The sequence below is a fragment of the Aptenodytes forsteri genome, unplaced genomic scaffold (assembly GCF_000699145.1).
Source record: "Aptenodytes forsteri isolate BGI_AS27 unplaced genomic scaffold, ASM69914v1 Scaffold15, whole genome shotgun sequence".
NCBI lineage: Eukaryota > Metazoa > Chordata > Aves > Sphenisciformes > Spheniscidae > Aptenodytes > Aptenodytes forsteri.
In genome coordinates, this window is record NW_008795129.1 from 5,018,327 (window position 1) to 5,038,432 (window position 20,106).

At 43.1% G+C, this 20,106-nt stretch overlaps 1 protein-coding gene across 1 annotated transcript in view; it reads left to right on the forward strand.

Annotated features, from left to right (window-relative positions):
* Window positions 1-20,106, forward strand: part of SEC31B (SEC31 homolog B, COPII coat complex component) — a 32,731-nt gene that overhangs the window by 1,395 nt on the left and 11,230 nt on the right. Inside the window, exons 2-18 of the mRNA XM_009277708.2 lie at window positions 1,289-1,412; window positions 2,231-2,426; window positions 3,229-3,324; window positions 4,449-4,589; window positions 5,104-5,246; window positions 5,499-5,598; window positions 7,602-7,763; window positions 9,720-9,872; window positions 10,605-10,835; window positions 12,374-12,448; window positions 13,057-13,140; window positions 14,094-14,202; window positions 14,601-14,779; window positions 15,455-15,581; window positions 17,170-17,315; window positions 18,592-18,765; window positions 19,402-19,590. Of these exons, the coding sequence (XP_009275983.1) occupies window positions 1,289-1,412; window positions 2,231-2,426; window positions 3,229-3,324; window positions 4,449-4,589; window positions 5,104-5,246; window positions 5,499-5,598; window positions 7,602-7,763; window positions 9,720-9,872; window positions 10,605-10,835; window positions 12,374-12,448; window positions 13,057-13,140; window positions 14,094-14,202; window positions 14,601-14,779; window positions 15,455-15,581; window positions 17,170-17,315; window positions 18,592-18,765; window positions 19,402-19,590 (2,429 nt within the window). The remainder of the gene's footprint in view (window positions 1-1,288; window positions 1,413-2,230; window positions 2,427-3,228; window positions 3,325-4,448; window positions 4,590-5,103; window positions 5,247-5,498; window positions 5,599-7,601; window positions 7,764-9,719; window positions 9,873-10,604; window positions 10,836-12,373; window positions 12,449-13,056; window positions 13,141-14,093; window positions 14,203-14,600; window positions 14,780-15,454; window positions 15,582-17,169; window positions 17,316-18,591; window positions 18,766-19,401; window positions 19,591-20,106) is intronic.

The following is a 20,106-nucleotide window of genomic DNA, read 5'->3' on the forward strand; positions in this document are numbered from 1 at the left end:
TGAACTGACCGCAACCCCCATTCCCCGTCCCCCTGCACCGCTGGGTGGGGAGGAGGTAGAGAATTCGGGAGCAAAGTTAAGCCCAGAAGAAGGGAGGGGTGGGGGGAAGGTGTTTTAAGATTTAGGTTTTATTTTCTCATTATTCTACTCTGATTTTGATTGGTAATAAATTAAACTAATTTCCCCAAGTCAAGTCTGTTTTGCCTGTGACGGTACTTGCTGAGTTATCTCCCTGTCCTTACCTCAACCCACGAGCCTTTCCTTGTATTTTCTCTCCCCTGTCCAGCTGAGGAGGGGGAGTGATAGAGCAGCTTTGGTGGGCACCTGGTGTCTAGCCAGGGTCAACCCACCACAGTTGTCTGCCCAATATGAGAACTGGTCAGCTCTGTCTCCTGCCTGGGTTGTGCAGCACTGCCATATTGTTTTGATTTTTTTTCTTTTTCCCAGGGATGACTGTCAAAAGAAAGTGACAAAAGTTCAACTGTTGCCTTAAAAGCAACTTTACCATTTTTGGGGTAGATAGTCTATTTTGTGTTTCGCTAATAAGGCCAGAGTTTTGGTTGGACCAAAGGTCTTGGCTCCAGTCTGCTTTAGATCAGAAACTGCATAGTTTCATAATTTGTACTGCTTTTTAATAGTCTCTTGGGCATTTTCTATGCCACAGGCAGTTACAAAGCATCCCTGTGGTAACTGGGTGACTATTTGCCTGGCAGTGTCCCATTAGGCAACGTTAAATCAATTTTTAGCTTTTATTCTGTAAGCTAGGGAGAAGGAAGGAAGCCACCACTGTGTGACTGCTAGCTGTCTGTGGGTCGTTGGGGTGTGTTTGGTTGGCTAAGGTTGAAGAACTTTAGCTGTAGACTAGGTTTAGAAGGTCTGATCAAGACATCTGGTCATGGTTGAGGAGCAGTTTACAGAAGTATTTGGGATCATAATTGTAGCTGGGTTTCATGATGCGACTACATTTGTAATTTAGATAAGGACTTAATATCAGAAGCTGTGGTTCTTGGAAGAGGATATATGAATTCTATCTATCCCAAGAGAGAAAATTATTTGTGCAAGTGACCCTGGTACCCAGAATTTCTTGAAGAAGTTCTAATTTCTTTCAAAGTCTTTGTCATAATCGTTGGTTCCTCTTTCTGAGGTATTCAGACATGTCCTCTCTTTGAACGGGCACAACACCAAGGTTGTGTTGTCTACGAAAAGTAGGTTTCCAGTGCCTTGCTCTTTTTGTATCTTGTGCTCTTGAAAAAAGTGCCCACTTGTGTTGCCCTTGTACTTCTGCTAGGAACATCTGCCCAGCAACTGGATGCATCCTTCAGTACAAATGCCACCTTGGAAATATTTGAGGTTGACTTCAGGGATCCCTCCCTGGACATGAAGCAGAAAGGAACACTTCCTGCCTCAAACAGGTACTAGAGGCTCATACTGATGTGTCAGTCAGTGGAACTGAAAAGGGCTTTTCTGGTCCAAGAAAGGAGAGGAGGAGATCATGTTTTCAGGGTATAAAGTGACCTTTTGGATCAGTTGACCTCTGTCTTCAAGAATTGAATGTTTTTGTTGACACAGATCATGTTGGGTGTAAAAGTAGAGCAGTTGGACCATTGGAGAAATCTGAAAGGACTTATGTGGTAGTCAGTCAGTAGAGTCATTCTGTATCATGTGAATTTGCTGCAGCTAATGATTTGCAATAAAGACACTAGAGGCAGAGTGAAACTTATCTTCCAGCTTTTTAAGACGAGGTGGTTTCTTAGGCTCATCAGTGTGGGTGAGATTTGCACCCAGTATAAAACACAGCCTTGATTTCTAACTAGCAGGTTTTAAAGGGGGTAAACATATTTTTCAGATAACAGCTCTGGAAAAGAAGGCACATAGTCCTCTAATCTAATTTTCTATATAGTGTAGGTTAGAGGATTTCACCCACCAAATCCCATGTGAGGTCCTAAACATTTTAAACAAACAAAACAAAACAAAGAGACACAAGCTCTTCCTTTGTAAAGTTCCCTTTAAAAGTCTTTGGAAGGAAGCTAATTTCTCTTTTTTTTTTTTTTTTTTTTTTTTTATTTGCATGCAAGAGCCACAGTCCTCTTAAAAGGGAAATGGTTAAGGTGCAGACTGATGGTTCTGTTTGATAGGTCGGAACATGGATGTGGTTTTTGGTAATGCAGAGAGTGTCTTGACTTCCACCAAATATTGTGGCCTATGCCAGCTTTATTTTCTTATTTTTTAGGTTTCATAAGCTGATCTGGGGTAACTTTGGAAATGGTTCTCCGGAGTCCTCTGGAGTGATCATTGGTGGAGGGGATAATGGTGTACTGACAATGTACAATGTGCACCACATCTTGGCTTCAAAGAGCGAGCCTGTAATTGGGCAGACAGAGAAGCATTCAGGTCCTGTTCGAGCCCTTGACCTCAACCCTTTCCAGGTATGCAACATTAAGATACTTATAACCAGAGGAAAGTTAACTTCCATGTTAAAAAATACATTTTTTTCCCTTGTGTATAGAGATTTATAAACTGAAGGAACACTTTTTAACTTGAAAGAGGCATGGTAGTTGTGACAGAAGGCTGGTTTGGGATTCAGATTTGGGTTCTGTTTACAGCTTTGCCACTGAATTCCCCTGTGACCTTGATCAAGTCTCTTAGCTCTCTGTAAAAACGTGTCTTGTAGTACTGTTACATGTTAGACCATTACCCATTTGAAATCAGAACTACTTTTGTTTTCATTTGATCAGCTGGTGTCTAATTCAGTGGGTCTCTGATCACACTTGAAGGGACTGCAACATAAGCAAGTAGTGAACAGAACACAAGTTCTCATGGTAGCACAAAGGCAAATTGAAAGTTGTCTGCAGACCCTTGTGGGAAGCCTGCATCTTCTCAGAAGAAATGTCCTTGGTGCCAGGATGCAGGGCAAAGGCTCAGCTGGCCAGAGACAGTGGCTTCCAGGCCTGTGGTAGTTTCATGATGAGTAACAGCAGCCACCTGCACATATAGCTTGCTAGACAAATTTTAAACAGGTCTGTACTATGGCAGAGCTGAAGGCACAGAGGCCAGAGATGTGCTTGGTTTATAGTCTGGTTATATCTTTCTGCTTACCAGTGGCTGTGAAATGCAGCTCTCGTCTGACTTCGGAAGATTTTGGGTTTTTTTGCTTACATTTATTTTTAAGATATCAGTCCTCTTTCCCTGGGAGCAGGAAACTCAGGTGAGCTTTTTTTTTTCCTACAGAGTAACCTCTTGGCTTCTGGAGCCAATGATTCTGAAATTTTCATCTGGGACTTGAATAACTTCAGTGTGCCTATGACTCCAGGGGCTAAATCACAGGTAAATGAGTTTTCCTCTGGGCAATACCCCTGCAGTTTTATATCTCAGTAGGCAAGGCAAAAAGATGTGAGTGTGTGGAGTCATCCTGGTCTAGTAAGTCTGTGAGGGAGGAATGACCTTGATGTCTGTCAGGAGAAAAATGAACCAGAAGTGACTGATCGGCTTCATTCTGGGGAGGTGGAAAGAGTGTTGTAAAGGGAGGGGAGGTAGGCTGGCAAGCTCTGGAAGGATGCACTTTGCCTGGATGGGTAAGCTCTTTGTGGATTTGAATCAAGTAACTGACCATGTTATCTTGTGATCCAGCTGGGGCATGTGTCATGGATTAAGAAGGTTTATTGGACCTTCTCTGAGGAATGAATTTATTTCATGCTTCAGCTGAAGCTTTTCATATCTCATGAAAGTAATATCCCTAACAGAGCCAGTGAGCCATTTAATGCATCTTGGCTATTACTCCTAGATAATGTTTCCTGAGTCTGAAGAGGAAGAAGCTTCATCTTCTGATGCTGATTATGTTATTCAGGGCAATCAACTCCTGAAAGTGGAAAAATCATAGTAAACTTGCCTAAAAGCAGGCCAAGTTTTTCCTCCAATAAGCCTATTTGTTTCCTTGCCTATCTCCTGCATTGCGGTAGATACAGTAATGACAATTAGCCTTGAATGCTTCATCATTTTCCATCTCACCGCACTCCTAAAATGTTGCACAAGGTCATCTTTCCATTTAAGTTCATCCCAGGAGTCAGGGTAGAAGCATCTATGTTCTCGCATCAGTCCAGTTCTCTCTGGACTGATTTATAACACATTCAGCTGCAGTTCTCTCTGGACTGATTTATAACACATTTGGCCAATGCAGAATCCAGTACCTGCTTCCAAAATGCAAAGGTGCTTTTCCAGGTGACATTCCCCCATAGAATTTGACTGTCCGCTGTACTCTGTGAGTAGAGGGCTTTCCATGCTCCCTAGTCTTTCTGGTTAGTGCTGCTGATATTTCCAGTTAGCTGATCAGTGATTGAAGAGAGGAATCTATATAATCATCAAATCCCATAGTTATGCTAGTGACAGAATCCTGTGATTAGTGTTCCCTCAACAGGGGGATGATGAATGTGTGGCCTTTCCTGTCTTGGCAGCCTCATGAAGACATCAGTGTGGTGTCCTGGAATCAGCAGGTGCAGCATATCCTGTCCTCCGCTCACCCCAGCGGCAAGGCTGTGGTTTGGGACCTCAGGAAGAATGAGCCTATCATCAAAGTCAGTGACCACAGCAACAGAGTGAGTGGAGGAAAGGCTGTGATTCTAACGAGCTTACAACATGCCACACGTGACTGCAAAGCAGTGGCACAGGCTCTTGGTATCAAGTGGTTTTATTGTGGGAGCTGTTGGGACTGGTTCTCTTGGAGCTGTAGCCTCAAAGCACCTCTGTCTTTTTTTTTTTTTTTCCCCTAATGAAATGGAGAAACAAGACCTGTAGCTGTTCCTAAAATTAGGGCACACTTGCATTCAATTTTTATGTTCACAGCTCATTTATGAGAAGCCTCCTGTGTTTTAATCCCAACTGTCTTCAGAGTTCAACTTTGAACTAGTCCTTCAACTTCTGTATGGTTAGTGGGTTTTTTGCTGTGTAGAGAAGGTAGAAATACTTGCTTCCCACAGCAAGACATTGCTAGACTTGCTTTATGTCAAGCATTCTAGGCGAGTTAAGTGCAGAATGATGTGGCTCTAAGCCGTTTGTGCTATTGCCAGCTTGCTTTGCTGAATTTTCAGCCTATGCTATTTTTGTCTGTAGATGCATTGCTCAGGAATGGCCTGGCATCCAGAAGTTGCAACCCAGCTAGTCCTTTCCTCTGAGGATGACCGCTTGCCAGTGATCCAAATATGGGACTTACGTTTTGCTACCTCTCCTTTGAGCCAGCTGGAAGGGCACACGAGGTGAGGGCCTGCTTGTTGTGTTGCCTTTTCAAGGATCTCTATGTTTAAAAGGCAGACATCTGGGAGACTGGACTTAGGAGAACTATGATTTTTTGCTAGGCCTGCTTTGTTTCAGAGATGAATCTGGTTGAGGGTAGAGATGAGAACTAGCATTTCTGAGCTTAAGTGCTGGTGCATGCTGCTTTCTTGGTGACAGGGTGGGAGAGTGGACTGGCTATGAAATATGACTGATTTCTTTCTGTTCTATCTTAGGGGAGTTCTCTCTGTCTCTTGGTGCCAGGCTGACCCTGAACTGCTGTTGAGTAGCGCCAAAGACAACCGGATCTTATGCTGGAACCCAAGTATGGGGGAGGTACATAACCACAGCTACAAGTACACATGTTCTGCTTTATAGAGCTGTGTGCTATGCTATGTGTGTGTCCCTTCTCTGTATCCCGGTGGAGTGCCGATGTAATTTCCTCCAGTACGTCTTCTGCACTCTTCCTGTCTGGAGTGAATGAGAGTGTTGTCCGTATCCAGACTGAAAACAACAGAGACAGGCAGAGATTTTCTCTGATATATCTGCATCCAGAGGTCATAGAGGGAAGAAAGCTTTAACTAAAACCTAGTTTCAGCTAATTATGATTACTTTTGCTACGCTCACGCATGTAGTGTTCTCTGTGTCCATTTGTTTCTTCTTCTTCCTTCTCCTAGGGTCGTATGTTTTTTGGGGGGAAACTTGAAGGAGAATGAGGACCATTTGTTAGGGCCATTGAGAGGGGAACAATGTAATTAAATATGTGTGTAAACTTTATTCATAGTACAGTGGTTTCACATGTATGTTCTTATCTAGTCATGTATCTCAAAATTACCATCTTTGAAATATTTAGGTATCACCTGAATTAAAATAGGACTGTGTAAAAAAATTTTCTGCACACCTGCTCATTCAATGCTGAATTTTTGGGTAAAACTGAATTTTGAACTTTGAACAAAATTCACGCAGTTGATCTTGATGATAGTATGGGGAAAGTACTCTAACAATACTGTACAAGTCCAGCTGGGAGCCCCAGGCTGGGTTCATTTCATGGGACAATTTCACTTAGCTGACCCCCTTTGCCTTGGAGGCATGGAAAAAATTAATTCATTTTCATAAAATGCATGGAATGCTGCTGTTGTGGTTTCATGGGATTTGACACTCACTCTGTACAGATGTCTAGTGGTTAGAAGAGAATCAGACTGAAACATTGTTGATGTTTAATTTTTACAAAAGTCTTTTCACTGTGTTTTAGCGGAAGAATGTAAAACAACAATTTTAGTGCAGCTGGTTCATCTTTATGCATGCTGCTGTAGATTTGCAGAGTCCAAATTCAAGTTAGACATGCATAAACTATTGTTAGGGGGCTGCTCTTGACTTGGTACCAATGAACAGAAAATTTTCAGGTGATACAAAAATTGGGAAGGTTTTCAGTAGTAAGGACAGTACAGTTATACAGAATGGCTGATCTGGTAAGTTTGGGGGAAGGGTTGCTCTCTTTGTTTTTTGGGGATGTTTGGGGTTTTTGGTTTTTGTTGTTTTTTTGGTTTGTGTTTTTTTTTTTAATTTAGCAATCTAGATTTTAATATAAGTAAATGCAAGGTTTCATACCTGGGAACAGGAAACGCAGATCGTGTTCCCATAGAGAAGGAAGCTGTGATTCTCTGTGCTTTGTGCCTGTGAGGCATAAAGGAAATCTCTTCATTTTACAAACTGGAGGTTCAAAGTCAAGGCTGTGTTAGTGAGTTGCCCAACATCAGGGAGGAAGTCCGTGACTGGGCTATGAATTGAACTTTGGATTTTTGAGTGCTGGACCAGAAACCTGTTGGCTGCAATATCCTTCATAGTTCATCTGTAGCTATTACGGACCTCTTTTGTTGTTCTACTTCTTTCTGTAGGCTTTTATTTTCCTTGTCAAATTTGTTATTCCAGACTATTCTTTCTGTTTACATGTTCTTGCTCATGACACCTTCTTGCCTTTTGGCTCCTGTTTTTCTTGTGTTGTTTTCTGGTGTGTCTCCCTTGGTTAACAGCAGGTGCGATGATACTATAGTACTCTGATACAGTAGTACTTAGAAAGCAGATCAAAACTGACTTGTTGCTTTTGGATTTTGTTCTACAATCAGAATCCTATTGTATAGCAGCTGTCTGTGGCTTTCTGCTGCTTGGGCTCAATGTGCTATAACTTGGTTGCAAATGCGTCCTTCAAGAAGCAAAAATAAGAGACTTGTATACAATAGTGATATGTAAATAAAATGTGCCACGCTTGCTGTTGGCAAGTAATTTGGGGAAAGCAGGGGACTATTCATGTTGTGCTTCTGCCTTCTCTCTTTCTGTGATAGGTGGTTTACGAGTTGCCCATTCGGAGTCAGTGGTGCTTTGATGTCCAGTGGTGTCCTAGGAATCCTTCGGTCTTCTCTGCTGCCACTTTCGATGGGTGGATCAACATTTATTCTGTTATGGGTGGGAACTTAGAAGCTCAGCAGAAGACACAGGCTGACAAGGTAAAGTCCCGTGAACATGTTACGGCTTGACAGATTGGCAGTTACTCACCTGACTTCTGAGCCCGTTAGAAGCACACATGTATAACAGTATGATTTTTATGCAATGCAGTCTGTCCCACCCACCAGGACGTATAGCTGTATGGTGTGGGAACCAGAAGCTACCTGTGTGGGGACTTAATATCCACCAAGTCCCAAAGGGACTACATTGCCTCTTGACAAAGGTGTCTCAGTATTTCTTGTAAAATTCATTAAAGTGTGTAGAGAGAACCAAGATCAAGTGTAGTTTTGATGTTATATATATTTTATGGTTATTACTACTAGACTAAAAATAAAGCAGCACACCTGTTAGAGCAACAAGCTTGTCTTATCATTAGGTTAAAATTAAATACATTGATACTAATTAATACAATACGTTATTCTTTATCAGTTCAGAAGAGAATTTTAAAAAGTAGCTTATAAGCCACTATTAGCAATTTTCCTCAAGTCAATTGACTATAACTTGGAGCATGTTAATATTTGATACTGAAACCCATTACTTGGCCAATGAATAGATCGGCAAACTCTGAACAGATTAAATGTCAGTACTGTCTAAAATTTTAGTTTTAATCTGGTGTCTAGTCTTTTAATTCCCTCCCTCTCTCCCAGCCAACAAATGCCTTACAATACAGATTTTAAGAGAATACGTATGAGCTGGCTTAAGTGTTATTTATATAGTCATTTACAGCTGACTGAGTTCAGCTTCATAGGATTTGCAAGAGACAGAAAATACTTTATCAAGCAACAGCTGTAGGAGATTAAGGATTTATTTAACCCATGGAGAATTTTCTTTCTGTGCATTCTTCATGTGCATGCACCACACTTCCGTTGTTCAAAATTGGAGAACAGTAGGGTAGAATAACTCCTAGATAAATAGAATAACAAGTAAGAACACAAATAGGAGGAGATAATGACAATTATGGAGGCGGGGAGTTCGTGACCAAGAGGTCTCTTTCCTCTGGATTCCATGGTATCAGGACAGAAACTCTGTTGAAGACCTGGCGGTTGATGTTACTGGTACCCTGGTAGTGTGTATTTATTTTTTGAAGGTTTAGGGTGATTGATCTGTTAGGTCTAAGCTGTTCCTCCAGGAAATGGTCTGTCTTTGGAATTGGTTTCCCCTCAAGAAAGACTTGAAAGACGAAACATGTAGGTCTTGCCTGAGATTCTTTGTTTGGCAACCTTAGCTTGATCAGCCTTATGTTGCTTCCTTTCAGGTATGGTGGTGGGCTGTATTTTGTAGTTATGCCCTATGGTCCAGTCAAACTTGAACAGGGTTATCTTTAGCAAACAACAAATGTATGCCAACAGTGTTAAAAATTAAGAATGCTTGTGAACAGCATTATATGTATGCTCACTGACTTCCTAAATGTCAGAAATCCAGATCAGGGGCTACTTTTGACACTCACTTGTCTAGGCAAGAAAGTCTGGAGACATTATTTCACCAGCCTCATCCAAGCTATAAAAGCTTGAGACAGTCCTTAAAACTAGCCCATTTGAAAGACCCCAGCAACAGAAAGGGAGTCAGCATTCCTTTGTGAGCAAAACAAGAAATGAGTTGGACAACTTTTGACCATATGTTGTCACTGTCTTGCATAAAACAAGTAATTTTGTAACTCCTGTGTTTATGAGCTGGGTGCTAGGCCAAGCAGTGTTTGTTAGGGACTTTTCATCTTGCTAAGGAAAAATTACTTGAAAATCTCTCAAGGTGAAGCTTTCTTGAGAAATAATTTCTGGAACTGTTTGGAAATACCATTTGTCTCACATAGGGGCTTGGTGGTATTCCAGGGAGAGGTGCTGTAATAGCCTCTTTCTTCATCAGCAAGGAAAGTAACTAATTACTAAGCAATAGTTTTTTGTGCTTACTCCGTACAGAGAGGAATTGAATTATATGTTATTCCTTTCTCCATCTGATTCTAGATCTCTTCCTCCTTCAATAACCTGGATCCCTTTGGCACAGGACAGATCCTTCCTCCTCTGCAAGTGCCAGAGCAAGTAGCTCAGACCACCTTGATTCCACCATTAAAAAAGCCACCCAAGTGGATTCGCAGACCTGTGGGGGTTTCATTTGCAGTAAGTGAATGGAGCATCCTTAGGTTAAAATGCAATAGATGTGTTGTCTTGTGACACGATCCATTTCTTTCGCTAGAGAAACCTTTATCTTCCTGTTGCTATTGTTTTAATGCCTGTTTAAGGTGCAGTGAGCGAAGGTCTTTTGCTCAACATCCAGATATATTTCCAACAAGAAAGAGTCCTGTAGCAGAGAATGGGAGGTTATAAGTAGGAGTTAACAAAGCTAAGGAAGACTTATAAAAGCTGTCCTTGTAGGCTGTGACATGCATTCCCATTCTCCTCTTTCTCCTTCCTATCCTGGTATTTAATTTTCTTCACCTCTTTGCTCCTAAATTGAAAGGCTGAATTGTTCTTTTAGCCTGTGGCTTGACTCATTCTCTGCCTGTTTAGTGCCTGCCATTCGTATGATAGTTTTTATCATTGCAGCCTGCTTCTCCATGTCAGAAAAGAACAAACAGTTCCAAATGGTACTTTTTCCTCTGTGCCTCTCTGGCATTTGCAATTGGCTAGGCCTGATAGCGCATACACAAGTGTCATGGTTATCAGCCTTCAGCTGAAGGGCTTGTGATGTGAACTCCCTCAAAGTCCCTACCATCCATACACATGAAACTGTTTGGGTTCCTTGTGATCACAGCTGGAGCTTGAGTCCGCCTTGCTAAATGAAGAACTAAGTGAGTTGCTTTTACCTTAGTTTATAAGAATGCTTACTGTGTCTCCCTCTGTCTTTCTCAGTTTGGAGGAAAACTGATTACCTTTGGTCTTACCAAAGCTCCTGGACAGCAAATGCAGCAGACTTATCCACACCAGGTGTTCATCAGTCAAGTCACTACTGAAACTGAATTCCTGCTTCGATCCAGAGAACTGCAGATGGCCTTGCAGTCAGGGAACCTCCTTGATTACTGCCAGGGCAAGATCCACACAGCCAAGCTGCCATTTGATGAGAACCTTTGGAACTTCTTGAAGGTAGGATGGCTGTGGTGAAACACAGAGGTCAGTTCTTTTATGGTCCACATGATGAATGTGTTCATTATGGTCCTCTCTAGCCTTTTATATTCCTGTTCTTTAAGATATAAAATGGAACTGAATAGACAAGTAACTAACTAGCCTGAAGAAAAGTTTTTGCAGGTGAGGTCTTGGAGGTTGTCTTATTTTTCAGTAGGAATGGTCTTTTCAGTGGACTCATTTGGGCTTCCTGTCAAGGTGCTAAACAGGATTTTCTCATCTCAACCCACTGCCAAGCTATATCTGCCTGTTACCTGTGGAGCTCTACCGTTATTATTTCTCAAGGCAAAGTCCAAATGGGCAATGAGATTCCCCAGTAATAAGGGAAGAGAGCTGCGGTGGCATGAGGACTGACTGTAGCCCTACGTAGGACGATGGTTTCATTGACAATTTGGTAATATGTCAATGAAATTGACATATTTCATTGACATATTACCATGTCAATGGTAATATGAGGGTTCGGTAATAAGGAGTGGCCGCCCTTCTGGAGAGGCAGGGCTTAGCCTTGGTAGTGGTTTACAGACACTCATAGGCAAACTGTGTGTGGGGCGAAATACTGGGGTCTTTTCCATAGTATTACATTTGCATGGGGAATCATATCTCTTGAATAGGATGGCCAGGTGTTGTCTAGGTGGTGACAGTAGTCTCCATTGCAAGGGTCATTGCAACAATGTCTTCAGCTGCATTGGATGAGATATGTTGAACTGTTGTACTAGTGAATTTTTATAATCCAGCTGGCCCATGGTCTTGTGAGACCACTCCAGCACATACAAGATCTATTACTATTGATTGTCTTAAACTACAAACCAAGCTTCTGTACAAAAGACTGTCCTGCATGACCATTTCTGCATCTGCAAGAACAGTTTCTACTGACTGTTTACAAGTGCCTTATCCATGTACGGTTTGATCAGTTCTGTAGCAGGAACAGCCTGGGACTTACTGAGACGGACAGATTCTCCTTGCAGAATGTTAATCACGCATTAAAGCATACAAATAGCACCTATCAATTAGGCTGCATGCAGCCTGTGGGAATCTCTGGGACTGTCTGAAATTCCCACCCAGGGAGCTTCTGTAACAATTAGTTAACTAATTTTTGTGAAGCCAGCTAGGAGTTCAGGCAACCACCTTGTCTCAGTTTCATCTGGACTCAAATCAGTCCATTGTCTCTGTGCAGAGATTAGCTTGGCAATTCCTAGGCCATCCAGGGAATTAATGGCCAAGTACACTAGGTATGCATACAGTCATAGCCCTGATACGCAGTTGTACCTCAATTGTAACTATTGTGACAAACTTGAATTTCACCCTTTTGTTATGATTATAACTTAAATTCCATAGGTTTTCCCACAGTAGTCATTAGGTGGATGTGTCATAGTTGAGTTCCTTATCTATAAACTGAACTCTAAACTTTGCTGCTACCAGAAGCAGCCAACTGTTGGCAGTGTGTAGATGTCTAGGATTTTACATATTTTCTTGTCTTTTTAATATCCTTTGGGACTCAGGTGAATCTGGAGCAGGAGTCCAGGACTAAACTCCTCAAGCTGCTGGGCTACAGTAAAGAGGAACTGCAAAAAAAGGTAAAGGGTCTTTCCAATAGAGACAAACCTTTACAGGACTAAAGCTGCTGCAGGAGAGTTGTAGGGTCCCTACTGGAAATGAGTAAGTGATCTGACAGCACACAAAAGACCAAACCGTATGAAATTTCAGCTGAGAGGCACCTCAAGTACCCCCCATTAAAAAGGAAATGCGGGCACTTGTAAGGGTATAACTGTAGCTGTACTGGATCAAACCAAAGGGGTCTTGAGCCCAGTTATCTTGCTTCCAGTTGTTGGTGTCTGGGAAGTGTATAACAACAGCGGAGTTGTGAGAGCTTCTTCTAGCATCCAGCGCTCTGCATCTCAGGGGATTCCTCAGCCAGGAAGAAGGTGACAGATGAAGACAGTTTGGCATAGCACTGATGGAGCTGCAGGGGAGGAAACTCTTGCAGCAGCATGGACAATGCTCTGAAAAGGATAAATAACCTCTGATAGGCAGCCAGCCAGGAATAGGGAGAGGTGGAACTTTTCAAACAGGTGAAAGAGCCAGGGGAATTGTGTCTGGGTCTTGCCAGTCACTTGGTGGCTTTGCTGCCTGGGTGTTTAACTTTGACAGGGGCTTCACTCTGTGCATGTCTGTTACTTTCTAGATCGCCTCATGTTTGAGCAATGGGATCCCAGATAAACAGCCTCTTCCTGAGGCAGATGAGACAAACACTGCACAGCCAGATCAGGTATGTCCTGTACATCTAGCCAGCCTGGGAGAGCAGTGGAGGGCAGAATGAACAGCAAGGTTTAATTCCAGCCACAAGTTGTTGGGCTCAATGCAGGCATTGCAGAGGGCAGTTCACAGGCCTGTCAGACCCTCACAGGGTCAGACTAAATGATCATAGCAGTCCCTTCTGGCTTTAAAACAAATCAGCAAATGGTGAAAGATGGACTCCTATCTGTGAACACTGCAAGAAGGCTTGCTTCACCAGTGCTGATTTCTTCAGTGACAGAATTAGCCTCACCTCATCTTAACTTTATGCTACAGTTTTGGATTTCTTCTGTGAAGCTTCTGCTGTGGTTTCTTTTGCATTTCTGTCCTTTTCACCTCTATCCTTTAAAATGTATTCTCACATGATTTGGGGATGTCCATCTTCAGATGCCTTCCAAGGCCTGGTTCACCATGCACTGTAAATTTTGCTCTTCTAAGGTATCTAAAACTGCTATCCTCAAATTAGTAATCTTCACAAACCTTAAACACTGGCTGAGATATTCTAGGGGTAGCAATCGTGTCCTGCATTCCAATAGACGACCACCAAGCATGGCTGTGATCCTACCTGTTAGTTACAGATATCACTTGCTGGGCTTGTCCCTTTTCCATCCAAAATTGTTCAGCTTGCTCAAGAGCTGGCAGTTGAGTTGATGAACACTGGCCAGCAATACTGTTGGCATTGCATGTCTTATACCATCCTAAGCTTTGTCAATAGCAGTATTGCTCTTGTTGCTGCCCTGGTGAAATTGTGCAGGTTGATAGAGCACTGACAGGAGGCATGATGGGTTTCCAAGTTGAAATCGGATTTATATGAGCATGCCCAGCCAAATGGGGAGCAGCCCCATCCCACTCTGTAATCCACTAAACTGTTTTGGGTAGGATCTGTGTGTTCAATGAATTAATTAACCTCTTGCACTCTTTGCACAGCTTTTGATAAATTCCAGTGATGATGTAGCTGCTGTTTCCTCCTCTTCAGCCTTTTTTGACAACCTCATCCCACAGAATATGAGCACATTGGAGATTCCTGTCACAGAAGGTCTGTTACATGAAGTGTGTTTCTGCCCTCTTAGGAAAAGGGGAGAGGAGGGAAAACCAGAAAATTAGAGAGACCAGGAAGAATCTGGTCCACTCCAGCAGATAGATACTTTTAAAACACACGACCCCTCCCAGTGTCATGCAGCATATCTCAGCATTGTGCAGAGAAATACTCTGCACAGATAAAAGACCCATTAAAAATATAGGAAATCTTGTTAGATGATGGAAGACTTACAGTCAAGTCAGTGGTTTTTTTGAAGTGCAAAACCTGATCTGGGTTTCCAAATTTTTTTCTAGCTGGGCTTCCATATGTTATTTTTTTTTTACTCTTTAAAACAAGCATCATCAATGCATCTGGACGATGCCCCTATGGGTTGACTCTGCTTCTCACCTCTGTAGATACGGATGGACTCATCAGCCAAGCCCTTTTGCTGGGGAATTTTGAGGGTGCAGTGGAGCTGTGCATGCGAGCAGAGCGCTTTGCTGATGCCATCATCTTAGCTATAGCTGGTGGGGAGAACCTCCTAAAGGAAACCCAGAAGCGCTACTTTGCCAAGCGGAAGACAAAACTCTCCCTGGTAAGTGACAGTTTTGTGTACCCACGGCGCAGGAGAAGGTGTGCGATATCTTGGCAGATGTTTGTCTGAATATATGTGGAAATGCTTTGGCAGGAAATAGAATGTCAGCAGAATCTGTGCATCTCCTCTTGACTTGACATTTACTCTAATATCTATCATAGTTTTATGACAACTTCATGTTGCCCACCTAGAATGTCTGTGTTTTCTGTTCCTTTTTTTTTTTTAATCTAATGGTTTCTGCCTCAGCTCCCCGTGCTTGTAACCTGTGGAGCATACGGCCTCTTTACAGCTCAGCTAGGAAGGTCCTAGCTTATTAATTTACAAATGGGGAAGCATAACAGGGGTTGGGATATCCTAACACTATATATGCCAGTCATTGATACTAGCTGCTCTGAAACAGGATATGTGTTAGATAGATCTTTAGTCTTGCCTGGTGCGGCTGTTTCCATATTCTCTTAAGTGCTTTGTTGGGTTTTTTTACTTTCTTTAGAGGCATTGGGTTCCAACTGCTGTTAACATTGGGATGCTGGGATTGATGGACCTTAATGTACAGTGAGGTAGTTGCTGCATAGCAGGAAGTGTGCCTGAAAGTGAGCTACCCTGCGGATGCACTTGCTTAAGCAGTCAGCTTATCTTTGTGTTCAGTGACTGACAGGCCTTCTGCTTCCCTTACAGCTGCTTTCCTCCATTGTGCAGCAGAACTGGCAAGATATTGTTTGCACGTGTGATCTACAGAGCTGGAAGGAGGCACTGGCCATCTTGTTAACATACTCAAAGCATGAGGACTATACCCAGCTCTGTGGTATGCAGCATACTATGTTTTGATACGATTTCCCCTAGAGGAGGGCACCTCTGGACTGCTTACAGAAAGAAGTGGATACAGTTGAGGAAGGAAAGCACTCCTTACTCATTACAGCTAGCTGGAACTTATTTAATAAGTGTGGGCTGTTGAGTTAGGAGAATGATAGATGCACACTGTAGCTGAGAATCATGGTGTAAAGTTATATATGCTAATATTTCCTGTCACCTCTACCAATGCCATGGAGAAAATAGGATAGGCACTAGGCTGAGACACTAAGAGGGTGATATTTATTATTTTATTCCTGGGAGAAAGGGATTTCCTTGACAGTAAAAGGTCAGGTGGCTTCACTCCATCTGAAAGAGGTTTACCCTTCCAGCACATTCCCCTTCCTTTTAAGCTCAGAAACAAGGGTTAATGAACGTTTGATGGCTTCAGTAGTTTCCTCAGTCCTGCTGATAGTCCAACATGCTCAGCAACTGGTTGTTCTGAGAGTCAGAGCTAGGGGGCAATCTAGTGACTGAATCTGATGAAGTTACTCATGCTGCGTAGCTGGGAACTAGCTCCTGGCTGGCGGGAACAGCTAAGTGTTGTTGGAGAAATGCCAGCACTTTATACAAGTAAGATGACACACCTTGAAATGCAAGAAAACATGATATCTTTTACAGACCAAATTGTAGGGTTGGAAAGTGGCTGTGGAGGTGGTGATAGTGAGATAGCTCCAGCTCACCTTTACCTCCTAGCATTTGCTAAACATTGACAACTACCAGATTACTATCTGTCCCTGGTACTGGACACTACTGTTGCCTGGAGATTCCCACACCTCTTTGGAAAAAAAAAGCGTTGGATTTTTTCACTGAATTAATCTGTCATTTTTAAGGGGTTTTCTTTCTCTTATATGTCTGGGCAGACATACAAAAATTGGCAGATGTATAAAAATAATACTACTTTTTTCAACCAAGTTGGCTTTGGGATTCCTTAGTGATGCCTATTTCTCTGTGTTATCCAAGAATTATACAACGAAGCTGGTGAAGGGTCTAGAGAGCAAATCTTATAAGGAGCAGCTGAGGGTACTGGGGTTGTTTAGTCTGGAGAAAAGGAGGCTGAGGGGAAACCTTATCACTTTCTACAACTACCTGAAAGGAGGTTGTAGCGAGGTGGGTGTCGGTCTCTTCTCCCAAGTAGCAAGTGATAGGATGAGAGGAAACGGCCTCAAGTTGCTCCAGGGGAGGTTTAGATAGAATATTAGGAAAAATTTCTTCACTTAAAGGGTTATCAAGCATTGGAACAGGCTGCCCAGGGAAGTGGTTGAGTCACCATCCCTGGAGGTATTTAAAAGACGAGTAGATGTGGCACTTAGAGAACGTGGTTTAGTGGGACTTGGCAGTGTTTAGTTTTCGGGTGGACTTGATGATCTTAAAAGACACTTTTCCAATAAATGATTCTATGATTCTAATTAGGTGCAGGTCCAAAGCTGTCAACACCTTTTCATGCCAAGCCAGAGTAGGATTGCTAAGAGATGAGCACTGGAGCTAATGAGCTCTTCAAAAAGAGAGCGTGTTAAATGTTGGCTGTATTTCTTCCTCTCTAGACATGCTGGGTGCCCGGCTAGAGTCGGAGGGAGATGCAGCCCTGTCCAATGATGCCTGCCTCTGCTATATCTCATCAGGCAATGTGGAGAGGTTGGTGGAATGCTGGGTAAAAAACCATGAGACTTCGTCACCCCTTGCCCTGCAGGTACAGGTGCTATAATGTTGGTTTGACTCCTCTTTAGGCCAGTCTGGTAGCCCTGATCTGTTTGCATTATCCCGTCAAACAGAGTATCTGGCTTCCAGCAAACAGTGGAGACCAGTTCGTAGTCACCAAGGTATCTCCTTCTAGCCTGGATTACGGGCTTACATCTAAAGGAGGCTTGCACTCTTAAACGTTAAGGGTTTGTGTATTTAGAGAGTACTGATTACACTGCACGTAAATGCAGCCATGGACAGGAGTTATGGCCTACCTGCCTGTCTTTGTATACTGATGTCATCTCTGAGCTTCCTTTTAGTCAGGGAAGTTTAGACTGTTCCTGTTTCCTTACTGGTAGTTGCCTGGGAGTACATTTGCTGCTGTGCTTATCACGTCTAACTGTAATGCTCCAGTTATCTGGCTGTACCTTCAGAACAGCCTCTGGCAAAATAAAATAAAGTCTAGACTGTATTATTCCCGCTACAAGTAGAATGATCATGTATGGGAAGTAACAGCTTGCAGATGAATCAGGGCTTCTAAATTAGTGTTGTTACCTACCTGTTACACTTAAATAAGTCCTAGCTAAGTCACTAACCCCTGTTGTGTCCATCACTTGCTAGAATGAACCAGACAATTCTTCCACTCAGATATCTGCCGATAATGCCCTCTGCTACAGAGTTCCCTGGTTTTGCAACCCCACTAGTAAATAACAGCAACAAAAGGGCATCTTCAGCATTCCTGGTTTTGTTTGAAACTGGCCTTCTCCCAGTTATCAGTTATCAGCCAGTGATGCATGTATCATTCTACAGCTATAAACATTAATTTGATTTCTAGGAGTTGAAGGAGCTTTGAATAACTAAAAACCTTCTGGTCTGTTTGTCAGCAGTAGTTTTTCCTAGTGAATTTCTCCTGGTATGGTTTTAATCCTTCCTCTTCCAAGCTGATAGCTTGTAACTCCTAGAGCTACAGTAGTAATCTTCCTAGTAAAAAGATCACAGTTGATTGAAATGTCCTTGTGGCTTCTGATTTTCTTTTTTCCCTTACCATAAAAGTAGCGGTGTCGGGGTTTGCTTCCTGGTTCCTGTTTTTTCTCCACGGAGTGCACCTGAGGAAATGGTCATCAGTGATAGTATCTGGTGCAGAGTGGAGTAACTTCCGTTCACGTTGGACCCGATGTCAGCTGAAAGTGGGGAGAGCCATCTGGTATTGTCTCAGCATGAGATGGACCAGTAAAGCAAGTCAGATTCTGAGTGGTCTATTTCTTCCCTCCCCCTGGCTTATTCAGGATCTCATAGAGAAGGTGATGGTGCTGAGCAGGTCCATTGAGATGCTCCGAGGCACAGCAGGACCAGCGCCAGGCCCGGTCTTGGCAGAACGAATCACCCAATATGCCAGTCTCCTGGCATCACAAGGATGCTTGGCAGCCGCAATGAATTACCTACCCAGCAGCTCTAAAGAGGTGAGTGAGAAACGGGTTGTTGTGGGAAAGAGTAGCATATGAGGAAAAATGATACTTTGTGTGAGAGCGAGCTTGGGTTTTGACATGCCTCAGGACTTAAGGTTTCACCATAATTGTGGTAACTTCAATGGTAACTTGAGAGTAGAGGTGTGGGGGTTTTTGTAGCACACAGCTTTTGTCTTCATTTGCTTTTTCTTTGTAGTGCCTTTGATTCAGGGAAAAGGAAGGGAGCTTATAGAACTGTAAAATGGTTCCTGGAGAACAACGCTGGGAAGCAGCTCCCCAGGGAAGCTGCATCTATTCCTGAAACTAGCTGGTAGAGGAAGAGAATGGGGAGGTCACCTTGTAGTTTGAAACAAATCTGTCTAGTGCCCAAATGTGGGTAGGGGTTGGCGAGGGAATACTCTAAAGACTGGAGGAAGGATCGGTGAGAGTTCATCTGCCTGGGAATATGGCAGGTGATGTCCCAGATTGTCACAGTTTGTTGTTTTTTTTTTTCCTGGTGGCTATTGGGGAAATGGTTAGTTTTGCAGGGTGATGCTCAGTGCTTTGGGTCAGGGTCTGCTTTGAATGCCTCCCCAGCACCTTCCATCTGAGACTCTCAAGACACTTCTCCTAAAGCATAGTTTGTTTCAGCTCCTGATTGAACAGCTCCGAGACCGGCTCTTCCATGCTCAAGGAGAGAATGTGGGTGATCAGCAGCCACCCCCTTTTCCCTACACTCGTGTCAATGTAGGTGTCATTAAACACACATCTCCAGCAGCCAAGGGTGGTTCCGCCCCTGAAGGAGCAGCCCACAAAACGGGTCCCAGACATCCAGAGAAGGTAGGCCTTAAACTCAGGTATTCATGGCTTGGGGAGAGGGAGGAAGGCTACCGGGTTGTGGAAGGCACATGAAGTAATATGAGATGACGCAGATTGCAGGCATGAGGAACTCATGAGTGATGTCCTTCACTGGAGCAAACACAAGCTCTGTGATAATCCAAAAGTAGGCTGTCTGGCATCTTTTCACAAAGCCCTGTCCCACATGAAGTCACTGGAGGAGACTTACAAGTGCAGTGATCCACTGAGGTCTCACATACTGAGGGAAAAGGGGGCTGTGGTTCACTCTCCTATGCCCATCTCACCCTCATATCTCAGTAAAATTAGTGTAGTATGGCTTCATCTCAGTTCTTGCACAAGAAGACTGTTCAGGAAGTTTTGCTTCCAGCCTCTATTACTTTATTATTGTCCCTTCATTATTTCCTCTGGTTGTGCTTCCAGGAAGTCACTGTATGGGAACTGGCTCCTGAAGACTAATTCTTCTGAGAGCCGGAGAGTACTCTGAAGTGTGGTGCCCAG